Below are 12039 nucleotides of genomic sequence, written 5' to 3'. Positions count from 1 at the left end.
GAGTTTGATATTTTCTTTTGCCTTGCCTTTTGTGATGGCTTGTATTGCTCCTTTTGAGTCGGTGTGAATAGTTGTGTTTCCTAGTTTGTGTTGAGAGTCTTCTAGCGCTTTAGCGATTGCTATCAGCTCAGTCTGTAGAGTGGAGGCGTTATCTGAGAGCCTCCAGCTCCCTTTTAGTGATGTTGAGTAGACTCCTGCTGCCGCTGCAGGAATGCTGAGGTCTACTGATCCATCTGTAAAGTATTCATTTGTGGCTGTCGTTTTCCTTATTGAATCTTGTGCTGCTTGTTTCAGCTGTTGAACGGTGCATGCTTCTTTGCTTGCCGGTAGGACTGTGTAGTTGATATTGAAGAGTTCTGATTTCCAGGGTGCTGGTTCTACATACTCAGCAAGAGGAGAGTCTTCTCTGATGTCAGCAGCATGCTTTTGCATGCCTACTCTTCTCAGTGTTTCTAAAAGGTTGCCAGAGTATGTCTTGGGTGGGTCTAGATCTTCGTGGAGATCAATGCACTTTTTGATCTCTCTTTTTAGTGGACAGTTCCTTTCCTTTTTTAAGGTTTTTAGCAGGATGGACGTGTTTCTCTGGTCTATTCTGTATGTCAGAGACTGTAGTTTTGTTTCATGTCTCAGAATGCATAAGTTAGTCCACATTGGAGCACCTGTGATGAGTCTCAGGGCATTGTTTTGAATTACTTCAAGGCTCTTTTGCTCTGTGCTTGAGAGACTGGTGAGAACGATGTTTGTTCGTGCGTGCGTGATGGACACTACGTTTCCGTCCGCACGCCGCCTTATGTACAGCCTTATTTGCCGAATATTCCATACGGGCTGCTCTACGAGCAAGAGCCCGTGCTGGCACAAGGCCAGCTTCATCTCAAACAACAACCGAATAAAATGAGTTCGCTCGCTCTCCTCGTATTGCTCAGACCTCACAAACTTAAAATTTTCACCTATAATACAACCCACACTCTTAAATACATAAATGCAGAAGGTTAACAACAATGTTGCCAACTTTTTCAATTTGTTTGTCACTCTTTTTGAGAAGCTAATGTCCCTATTTAAATAATCTACGAATCCTGAAAAATGAACGGCAGAAATAAACAAAAAATTTAATTACATCTGAAGGTGATGGAATGCAATTGTTTATCACATCATTCAACATGTTTATGGAATGACTTGGCGGGCATCTCGTAGCCTCCAGCCGAAGGACAGCCGACTCTTCACGAAGGAAGTTACTGCCGAGATCAAGATGGCGGCGACAGCTACTGTGTTCAAGCATTGCAGACACTTGTTCGGTTCTTGGGTTGGGAAATTGAATTGGGATTCTAATATGACATTTTAGGCCAAAGGCCGAGCGCTGTGAACTATGAGGTCATTCAGCTCTGAAATGTGTAACAAACGGAAACCCTCGCTGATGCAATATGAAACAATTTGCATCTGCGAGGTTGAAATTAGGGAAGGGTGGAAAGTAAGATGGAAGACAGATAATATGGATGGAGGTACAGTAAAAAGGAATGAAGGGGATTGCCGAAGGGACGCTGCGAAGAACCTTTAGTAATGCCTGCAGCGCACCGTATGAAAAATCTTTAGCGGCAGATGCGAGCTTTCTACAATCATTTGGGCTGATGTTTCCTACAATATTATGGTTAGATATTTATTGTTTTAGATATGATTATCATAAAATTCGTTTAGTATCCTAAAGTAACGAAAACTACTCTGGATCTATATTAGTACAGAATCTATTATCCATACGCATGAAATTTACACTAATCAGGACTTAATGATATCACAGATATACTATATCCGTATGGATATATAATGAGTAGATGTCCTGCGACCTACAAAGGAAAATATTGGCAGCGCCATCTGCCCAGGTGCGTTGCTATTCATGCCAACCCACGGACTGCTCCAAGAGTCCAGGACAGGTGTGCTATGGAAAGGAGACAGAGATAGACAGACAGACAGAGGTATTCTCGTCCCCAGGCGATGGGAAGGCGACACTCACAAGAAGCAGGAGAGCAGAGAGGGGTTCCTCATAGGCCGTGGGTTCTGACTGGAAGGAAGGCAAGGCTGGTGCTGCTCCCTACACCTGCTCAGCTCACTGTTCCCTCCTCCCACCAGTCGAAAACTCACCTCAGTGTCGCTAGGTCGCACGGAGCATGACTCTTTGTTGGAAATTCATGCGCCCACCTTTGAAGTTCTGGTTGGTGTTGAAGAGAGATCTTTGAAAGCCCGTGGATAGGAAGTGGCATCATTTGTTTTGATGGACGGCTGACATGACTTTGCTGAAAGGTTGATTGACTGTCACGCATTGCATCAGGTGAGATGACGGCATTGCCCTGTATCGAAAGCTTTCGTTTTTATTGCGCTTTGTCAGGCGAAACTTCTGTGTAATGAATCACATGCCTTCTCTCCAAATTTGTGCAATCTAAGGGGTTCTTTATCAGTTGGTTTGCGTGTAGTATTTGTGTATGCCTGTATGCGCCTTCTACTTTCATTAAAGGAATAGTTTTCATTATAGAGGCCTCTCTAAATTACTGAAGGAAATGTGAAAGAAAACAATCGTAGATGGGACACAAATAGACTTTGAGAAACAATACTACTTCCTCACTTTCATAGATTTATAAAGAAAGGGAATTGCCTTAAGAAAAACTGGCTTTTACTGGTTATATCCAGTCCTGAGGGAAACGCAAGATCTCGCTGTAAAAGGTGGCGACTAATACCGGGGCATGCACGCACACTGGCTGACTGACTGACACACGCACGCACGCAAGTTGCATACGTACTAGTTAAGGAATGGCAACCAGTAGATTCTCTCTCTCTCTCTCTCTCTCTCTCTCTCTCTCTCTCTCTCTCTCTCTCTCTCCACGGTACCTGACTGAATAGGTATTCCCGCGGGAATCTCGACACCTTTATTAGCCTCTACCGTTACCTGTTCAGGTAATGTATGGGAAGAGGAAATAGAAGGTGATACTATACTATTTTGCTGGATTCCCGCTAAAGCTGTCAGTGGTCTGCGCCCTCGGGAATCGAAAATGGCGGAGTAACATTCATCAAGACATGCTTATTTAATATTATCTCTTATGTTACATATATATATATATATATATATATATATATATATATATATATACAGATTTCTTACAAAGAGTAAAGGTACCTTCGTTATTATCACATTGCGTCAAGATATCACCAGAATATTTGCCAGAATAAGATGCCATATTTGATTATTTGGTTGTGTTCAACAATGCTAAATTACATAAACTCTTATCATGGCTAACAAAACGCAACTCTGCAACTCGATATGCAAGCGAAATCCAACACTGGCAATTCACAGCAGTGAATAAAAAGAATAAGAAATTCATGAGCGAGTTTCTGTTATTCTTTCACATAGAACCTTCTGAAAACAAGAATGACTTTCCGGTTCTTGCAGGATAAGTCGACGTAGGCGTTCCACAAGTCACACCGCTGTCTATCGTCGGCATCCTGTTTTGGATGGCAAGTTGGCCTTATGCCAGCACCGGTTCTGTAAACTGGTCAGTTTCCTGTTTGCTCGCAGGGGAAATCTGTACTCGGTTTTTCCCATATTTTTTTTTTTTCTTTTCCTTTTACATGCCTTCACCCGACCGAATATTTGTTGTACCCACAAGGAAACGACAACTGGGAATAATATTAATAATATTATTACTGCTGTTTCTGATGATGATGATTGCGCCATCTTCATTATCATCATTACGGCTCCATTATACCAAAGGAAATACTGATAAGAATTTCCTTATGAATATGACCTGGGACGAACATCCGTTTCATTGTAATGCGATCTCTTTCCCAGTTTTCATTATGATCATTATCATCATTATGACGTATCAAGGTTTTACAGATGGTACCAAACGTTATACAAAAAGATATCATTCACAATTCTTTAGGAGACGTAATTTTTTTTTATCGTCACAGAATTATATATTATATTGAATATATATGAAGCATAAAAAACCCAAGTTATAACTCTAATTATTCCACCAGCTCACGAGTTTCATTGAGACCTATTGCCGATGGGTAAATAGCAATAGACTAAACCATTGTTTTTTGCCCATGTATATATATATATATATATATATATATGTATCTAATATATATATACATATATATATATATATATATTTATATATATATAGTATATATATATATATACATATATCTATATATACATATATATATATATATATATATATATATATATCTACATATAATATATATATATATATATATATATATATATATATATATAATATATATATATATATAGTGTATAATATATATATATAATATATATATAATATATATACTATATATATATATATGTATATATATATATATATATATATATATATATATCGGTAAGGGTTTAAATGGAGACATCTGTTTCATATGGGCGTTTATTTAATGCAACATTTCAGGGACCAGCCCCATTTTCAAGCTGAAAATTACAATAATAAGATAAAATAAAAATAATTACTCATCTAAAAAACAGACAATTACAATACTTAATTAAAGCATATTAAAAGAACATCAACTAAACGCAAGTACCATTTCCAGTAGAGGAAGGAAGACGAGTGACTAAAAAAACAAAAACAAAACACGAAGGCATCTCTGTTGTTTACGCCAGGTACAGAGGGGTGGAGGCAGTTTGGTTGTTCAGTTTTGGAACAATCGTCTTTATAAAGAGCGATTCGAAGACTGCAAGCTGCTGCGGAGAAGACGCTTTTGAAAGGATCTTAAATTTTTTATATTCAATATTGACTCTGCATTTCTTTGTGTGGTCACGGATGCTAGAAAATTCAGGAGATGATAATTTGACTCCAGTTCGGAAACTCACCCCCCTATGGCAATCTATTCGGACCTTAAGAAGTCTTCTCGAGGCTCCGATATGTTTTCCTAGATCACATCTAGGACAAGTATATAAATAGACAATATTAGATGCCATGAGAGGGTTTAACTTGTTTTTATATTTAAAAATTGATCCAATTGTGAATGGGTTTCTTGGGATCAGCTGACATTTTATGGCCGGACAGTAAGTTCTAATAATCTGTTGCATTTTGACATATAATTTCGAATTGATTAAAAATGGAACACTGGCATAGAACGGCATCCTAGGTACAGTCTGAATAGCATTGCTAGGTAAAAGTTTCATATTCATAAATTTGTGAAGGCATTTATAAAATAAATAAACGCTCATATGAAACAGATGTCTCCATTTAAACCCTTACCGCCATGTATCCCGCTTGAAGCTTCCCCTTCGGTTGATATATATATGTATATATATATATATATATATATATATATATATATGTATATATATATATATATATATATATGTATATATATATGTATATATATATATATATATATATATATATATATATATATATATATATATATATATATTTTTTTTTTTTTTTTTTTTTTTTGCGTACGGTCTGAATTGCTGAAGATTTTTTACGGGGTTTTACAGCTAATTACACCAGACACCTTAATGTTGAATATCCTTTTCAATTGTCTTGTATCTCATACGGTGAACCCTATTGTTATGGAACAATCCCACAGGTGCCATTGACTTGAATTCAAGCCTGCAAAGAATATGTGTTTTTTTGTAATAAGTGACAGGTCACAGGAAAAACAGAAAGACAAGATCAGTTATCAGGAAGAAAAAAAATAAAAAGGAAGTAAATTGTTAAAATAGAAGGAGGATGGTTTTCGGGCAAGAATCCGTTGCATCTTCGCTGGAACAGTAGAAGTTTCAATCGCACAACATCCCGAGAGAGACTGTTCCACATAACAACGGTGTGAGGAGTGAAGGACCCCTGGAACTGAGAAGTTCGAGGGCGAAGGAGGGGCACTGACTGCATATTGGTGCTAATGCACAATAATGCAGTATAATATGCTAATGGTTTTACAATGCATCTCCCCTTCGCGAATGATCGATCTCCTTGTACTGCAATACTGCTGTACCATACAATGTATTCATTTGTGCAAATCACTGGTCACGTCAGTATAAAAGAACGATAGTAAGTTGCGGGTGAGTAGTTTAGAGGCCCAGTTAACAAGAAGGAAAAACTAATGCATTGGCGTCACGTTACAGTGTGCTTTAAGATACGTGATGTTGGGCAGAAATGAAATAAGATCTCAGCAAAGTGAGGTGTTTCTGAACCATATCAATAATCAACATCCAAATATAAAGTTTACCTTGGAAAAAGAAAACAACAATTGTCTACCTTTTCTAGATACCAATGTAAGCTGAGACAATGGTGTATTTACTACATCCGTGTATCGGAAAAAAACATGCACTGGACTTCCTAACAACTTCTATAGTTCATGCTTCAAGAATTTTAAACTAAACTCCATACACACTTTACTTTATAGGGCTCTTCGATATGCTTCGAATTGGATTCTTTTCCATAATGAGGTTTTGTTTTTAGTAAATTTTTCCTCACAGAATTGTTATCATAAAACTTTGGTTATTAAAGTAATTAATAGGCTGTTGTCACAACACTTCTCTAATCAGACACCCTTACAATATCCCAAAGAAATACATATTTGCCAAAATCCCGTTTATTTCGGGCAGCAAATTTCAATAAAACTTAAGCAAATAATTGAACAAGAATTTTGATGCCTTAAGATTCAATTCATTCCAATCAATCCACTCAAGAATGGCGTATTCTTTAAGTACAAGGACAAACTGCAGACCTACCTGAGATCCAACATTATTTATAAACTCAAGTGCCCGGGATGTCCCGATATTTGTGTTGGATCTAGCCGCAGGTTACTGCAGATGAGATATTGTAGCGATAAGGGATACGGTTGTAGAGCGGGCCAGAAACTGAGTAAACCAGAATTTTCCAGTGTAAAGAACCATGCCTCTATACATAAAATTGGAATAAATAGAATGCATTTCTTCATTATTGGTGGTATTACAAACCATCGTGATTACCTTGTACATCAAACGGCTTGTTCCCTCTTTGAACTTTAATGTTTCCGCTTCTCTTTATCTAGAGCATAACTTACGGTCTAGGTATATTATATATTTAGACCCTGGCATAACTGAAGTCGCAGGCTTGTGTTAAGTCTTGTATGCCTTTACATATCTTCACCTGGAATCTGTATATATATATATATATATATATATATATATATATATATATATATATATATATATATATATATATATATATATATATATATATATATATATATATATATATATATATATATATATATATATATATATGAGTCATATCACATTACCGTGATTCATATACATATATCGAGTTACAAATATCCTTTAATATCTAACTCGCCCTACCTCGGAATTAATATATTTTCATATATGCTTAAACGAAGGGGAATTTTTTAGGCGATAAGAGACTTGTCGGCTCCCGGACGGGATGGCGGTGTGGGTTTAAGCTTTACTGTCGTCGTGGATTTGTTTGGTTTCGATGTTTCGCGCTCGAGAGCCGACAAGTCTCTTATTGCCTAAATAATCCCCCTTCGGTTAAACATTCATGAAAATACATTAATTCCGAGGTAGAGCGAATTAGATATTAAAGGACATTTGTAGCTCGATGAATATATATATATATATATATATATATATATATATATATATATATATATATATATATATATGTGTGTGTATATATGTATATATATATATATATATATATATATATAGTATATATATATATATATATATGTGTGTGTGTGTGTGTGTGTGTGTGTGTACGCATACATAGACACTCATAATATTCACCTCAGGACCTAATGATACACCACGATGGACCGTAACCACAAAAATGTTAGGCCTAAAAACCGAAAAAAAAACAAATGGAATTCCGCAACGACTTTCATCTCTAGGCCTTCTTGCGAGACGCTAGGCCTAATAGAAGACAGAAAAAATAAATAGAGTAGAAGATAGAATTCCTGTCCTGTTAATCAACGACAGCTTTATAATAAACAATGCAAAAATATGCCACGCGTCTACAAGTAGTAGATAAGAGAAAAGAGCAAGAAACGATACAATCACGCATGATAGCATTTTATATATATATATATATATATATATATATATATATATATATAAAATATATGTAATATTAAAGTCCGATACATATATTGCCCAACATTTGTTTTTGTTCTGATTCCTATGCTTCATTAAACCCTCTGTAATTTTCTTTTATGGAAGGAAAGAAATTGTCCTTTTTATAGATACTCTACAATTTTCGAAAACATTTTATCATCCTTTTTTTTCTGCGTTTCATATAACCGGAGTTATGAAATCTATTTTTCCTCGCTCTCTCTCCCTCTTTCGAATTTTTTCTCTCCGGCTTATGTCATAACCCTCGTCGACTCTCGATATCCTGTCGACAACGACAGAATCTTTCTTTTCCGATATTTCTTTGCTGCTTGGCTTACAGATGCTTTGTTTTAAATTACCATTCGCTGTTTACCTACAGAGAGAGAGAGAGAGGACATGAAAGCAGCCTCTCTTATTTTCAAGGGTTTCAGATAGCTCATGTGTCTCGTTTTTACAAAAGATAATGTTCATATTCATAGTGAACACTCAGCCTTAATATAATGAACCTATGAACTTCATACCAAAGTTTAAGAATTAATCGATTACCCATCGACCTTGTCACTCTAGATCATAAAATCTACAATACATATCAACATACTCACATATACGTATATAGTATATACTCTGGATCGTGGGCCGACAATTCCGCGCAGGACAATTCAGCTTAGAGAGAATTCAGCGGACGACGATTCACCACAAGTACTATTCAGTGCAGAGACAATTTGGCGAAATAGAGCTAAAGTTTGGAAAATTAAGAAAACAGTGATCAAATTAGTTTTTATTTTTAAAATATTTTTGAAATTCAAAAAATGAAATATGATATTTACTGAAGTAAGATATTGAAAATTATACTAATTTATTTCTGATTTGGCGACAGAAAACAAAACTAACTACTTGCAGTTAAAAATATTGGTAAGAATCTAAGCTTGTTTACATTTTCAACCATCGAACAATTGACGGTTGTTATTTATGCTATAACAACAAGCGAATAATAGTAATGGTATTCTTCTAAACTCGGACTGGATGTATTTCCTTTTCTGGAGTGTAGTTTTTTACAAACATTCGCTGAGCTAAAACAAAAACAAAAAGGCCCATTAAGTGGATTTTATCAGAGAAAGGTCATGATCACATTCTATTAAATGGATTTTTCTATCGTTTAGATAGAAAACTTCGTAATGAAAAGATGTCTTGGCGTTTTACACAAGACACATGCAGAGGTCGAATTCATGTTAATGGAAGTTCATGGGAATAAGTTATGACGCATCCTCATGAGTAGTTTTTGAAATTAGAGCAAGACAACGCAGAGAAAAGTACACTGAGAATCAGAGCTGGACACGGCGATTCCAGAAAAAAAAGCAAATTATCAGAGAATAGCTAAGGCAATAAAAACGCCAGTTAGTAAATATGGGAATCGAGCATTTCAATAAATATTTTTGTCTACTTTTTAAAATTCAATATGTTACAAATAAAAAATTAATTTGATGACTTTACTTCGTTTTCCATGTTTTTATTTTATTTCGCAAAATGTCTTTGTGTTGAATAGTCCTTGCCCTGAATCTCCATGCGCAGAATTGTCTCTAAGCTGAATTGTCTCTAAGCTGAATTGTCGGCGCGGAATTGTCCTACGCGGAATTGTCGGTGCTCCACTCTGGATATATATGTGTGTGTGTGTTGATACACGCATTTTTCCACGTAAGGAATACTTAGACAGACGGAAAAAAGAAAGAAAAGAAAAAGAAAAGGGTCGATGCGAAATCAATTCGGGCCAAATGTAATTCTCAGCCTAGGAATCACAATCACTCACGAAGACTCCTTTCCCTCCCTACAGGTGATAAGGATACGAAGTCCTCAAAATGCTCCTCACAGAAGCCTCCAAAACCAATGGCACCATGCCGTTGGGTTCGCGCTACAAGGGCCTCTTCAGTTCCCGGAACGCTCCCACCGCCAGGGCTTACTTCATCCTGTTTAGCTTCTTCCTGGGGGTCCTCCTGATTACTTTGGGCGCCGTCTTCTGCAACGTCATCCTCACCCAGCCGCCCCCGGGCGGGGCACACGTCATCCACGTGCCCCCTGTGCCCGTCGCCTGCGCCCTCATCGTTTTCGGCGTCGTCTGCTTCCTCTCCAGCATCGGGACAGCTTGGAGGTACGTTGCAGAACACGTATAGAATTTAGGCCAATGGCCCAGCGCTAGGACCTCGGAGGTCATTCAGCGCTGAAAGGAAAACTGGCAGTAAGAAGATTTGAAATGTGTAGCAGGAGGACAACCTCGCAGTTGCGCCATGGAAAAAAAAAAATTGTAAGGGAGGGTGGAAAGTCGGGCGGAAGAAAGAGAACATGCACGGAGTTGCCGTAAAATGAATGGAAGAGGTTGAAGTCTGGTCCAGAGATTTTGAGTCTTCAACACAGCAGATTTCTATCTTTTTTTAAACGGGTCTTTTTTAACCGCATGCAGCTATTAGGAAAATAATGTTCAGACTTATTCCTCTCATACTGGACACAGAGTACAAACATACATTCACCATTCACGCGTGCAATAATATATATATATATATATTATATATATATATATATATATATATATATAATATATAGGTTGTATATAATATATATCATTCGAGCTATATATACCAAAATGGTCCTTTGTAATATATTTAATTCGCTCTACCTCGGAATTGATATATTTTCATATATGTACCGAAGGGGAATTTTTAGTTGATAATAATTTCGTCCCCTCATGGGATCGAACCACTGTCCACAGTACACCACACGATATACACTGACGACACTACCTTCCTAGGAGTAAGTATGTTTCAATATCATCTTCCTCTCCCCTGAAGGTACGGCTTTGATGATGGGGACGACGAGAAGTTCACTTTCGCCCAAGACGACGTTCTCGACCAACACCATCAGCGAGCGGCGCCGGCGAGGAACCTGCCCGTCTGAGGAGGAAACGACGAAATAGCTTCCACGTTAGAAACTTCGATTCAAGACACATGAAGTTTCTCGGTTTTTAATGCAGCAGCCATGGGGTTGGGGGTGGGGTGAATGCGTTGAGTGAACTTGTTGTTTCTTTATTATTATTATTATTATTATTATTATTGTTTGCCTTGCTTTGCATCCATTTACTATAACCAATTGGAACTGTTGAAGCTGAACATGACCTCAAATGGCATTTCAGACCAAAGATAACCACTGATTGTTGAGCTGAAGAAATATTTTGTGTAAAGTCTCACGAATGACTGTTTCCGATAATTAGATGAAGTGAAAATGTCTTCCTTCGAAAATTGTTTATTCCGAATGATGAAGAAACTTCAAACGAGCAGCAAGCAGGACCTTGAATGATTGATTACTTCATTCACTGTAAAAGTCATTTCAACATCGCCAAGAAAAAGTTTTTTCTTTTATCTTTATATTCTTGAACTTGAATACGGTATCGGTTATGACAAACAATGCTATTTCCAGTTTTGCATTCACGAAGCTGATACCAAACGAGGCTGAGAATATATCACTTGGAATCATTCGCTTGATTTGTAGCGAGTCAGCTCTACATAGTCCTGTTGATTTATATGAGAGGAAATAATTAGAAATGATTGGAATTTGTCTCTCTTTCATTTACTCCTTATTTCCGTGCAGTTTCATTGTATTTGTGAAATGCAAAATTCTTGATATGCTTCCACTATCAGTTGAACCCACACATCTCACGCAGCTTCATCATATTCACTTTTGTGATTAAACGTCTTCGCCTGGAAGAGCGAGTTCACATTTGAAATGCATTTGTATGTGCAACTGCATAATACGTTAACCATTGTATCGATTACCCCTTAGGGCGTAGAGGTACCAGTATACCTCATGTGGTGCACCGTAAGCATTACTAAAGGTATTTGCAACGTGCCTTCGGTCCCTAACTGCAC

The 12039-nt window shown here is 37.1% G+C and overlaps 2 protein-coding genes across 2 annotated transcripts in view; one reads left to right on the top strand and one right to left on the bottom strand.

The window, feature by feature from the left end:
• LOC135222530 (ribonuclease H-like) overlaps positions 1 to 432 on the bottom strand; it is a 702-nt gene extending 270 nt beyond the window's left edge. The window contains exon 1 of the mRNA XM_064260616.1: positions 1 to 432. This exon is cut by the window's left edge and continues 270 nt beyond it. Within this exon, the coding sequence (XP_064116686.1) occupies positions 1 to 432 (432 nt within the window).
• Positions 433 to 2042: 1610 nt separating this feature from the next.
• On the top strand, positions 2043 to 11726 carry LOC135222080 (uncharacterized). Its single transcript, XM_064260249.1, has 3 exons — positions 2043 to 2317; positions 9957 to 10271; positions 10966 to 11726. The coding sequence occupies exons 2-3, from the start codon at positions 9982 to 9984 to the stop codon at positions 11069 to 11071; spliced, it is 396 nt and encodes a 131-aa protein (XP_064116319.1). The 5' UTR covers positions 2043 to 2317; positions 9957 to 9981; the 3' UTR covers positions 11072 to 11726.
• Positions 11727 to 12039: the final 313 nt, after the last annotated feature.

This window comes from Macrobrachium nipponense, chromosome 3 (assembly GCF_015104395.2).
Source record: "Macrobrachium nipponense isolate FS-2020 chromosome 3, ASM1510439v2, whole genome shotgun sequence".
Taxonomy (NCBI): domain Eukaryota; kingdom Metazoa; phylum Arthropoda; class Malacostraca; order Decapoda; family Palaemonidae; genus Macrobrachium; species Macrobrachium nipponense.
The sequence above is the reverse complement of the archived record's forward strand: the minus strand, read 5'-3'. Positions and strand labels throughout refer to the sequence as shown.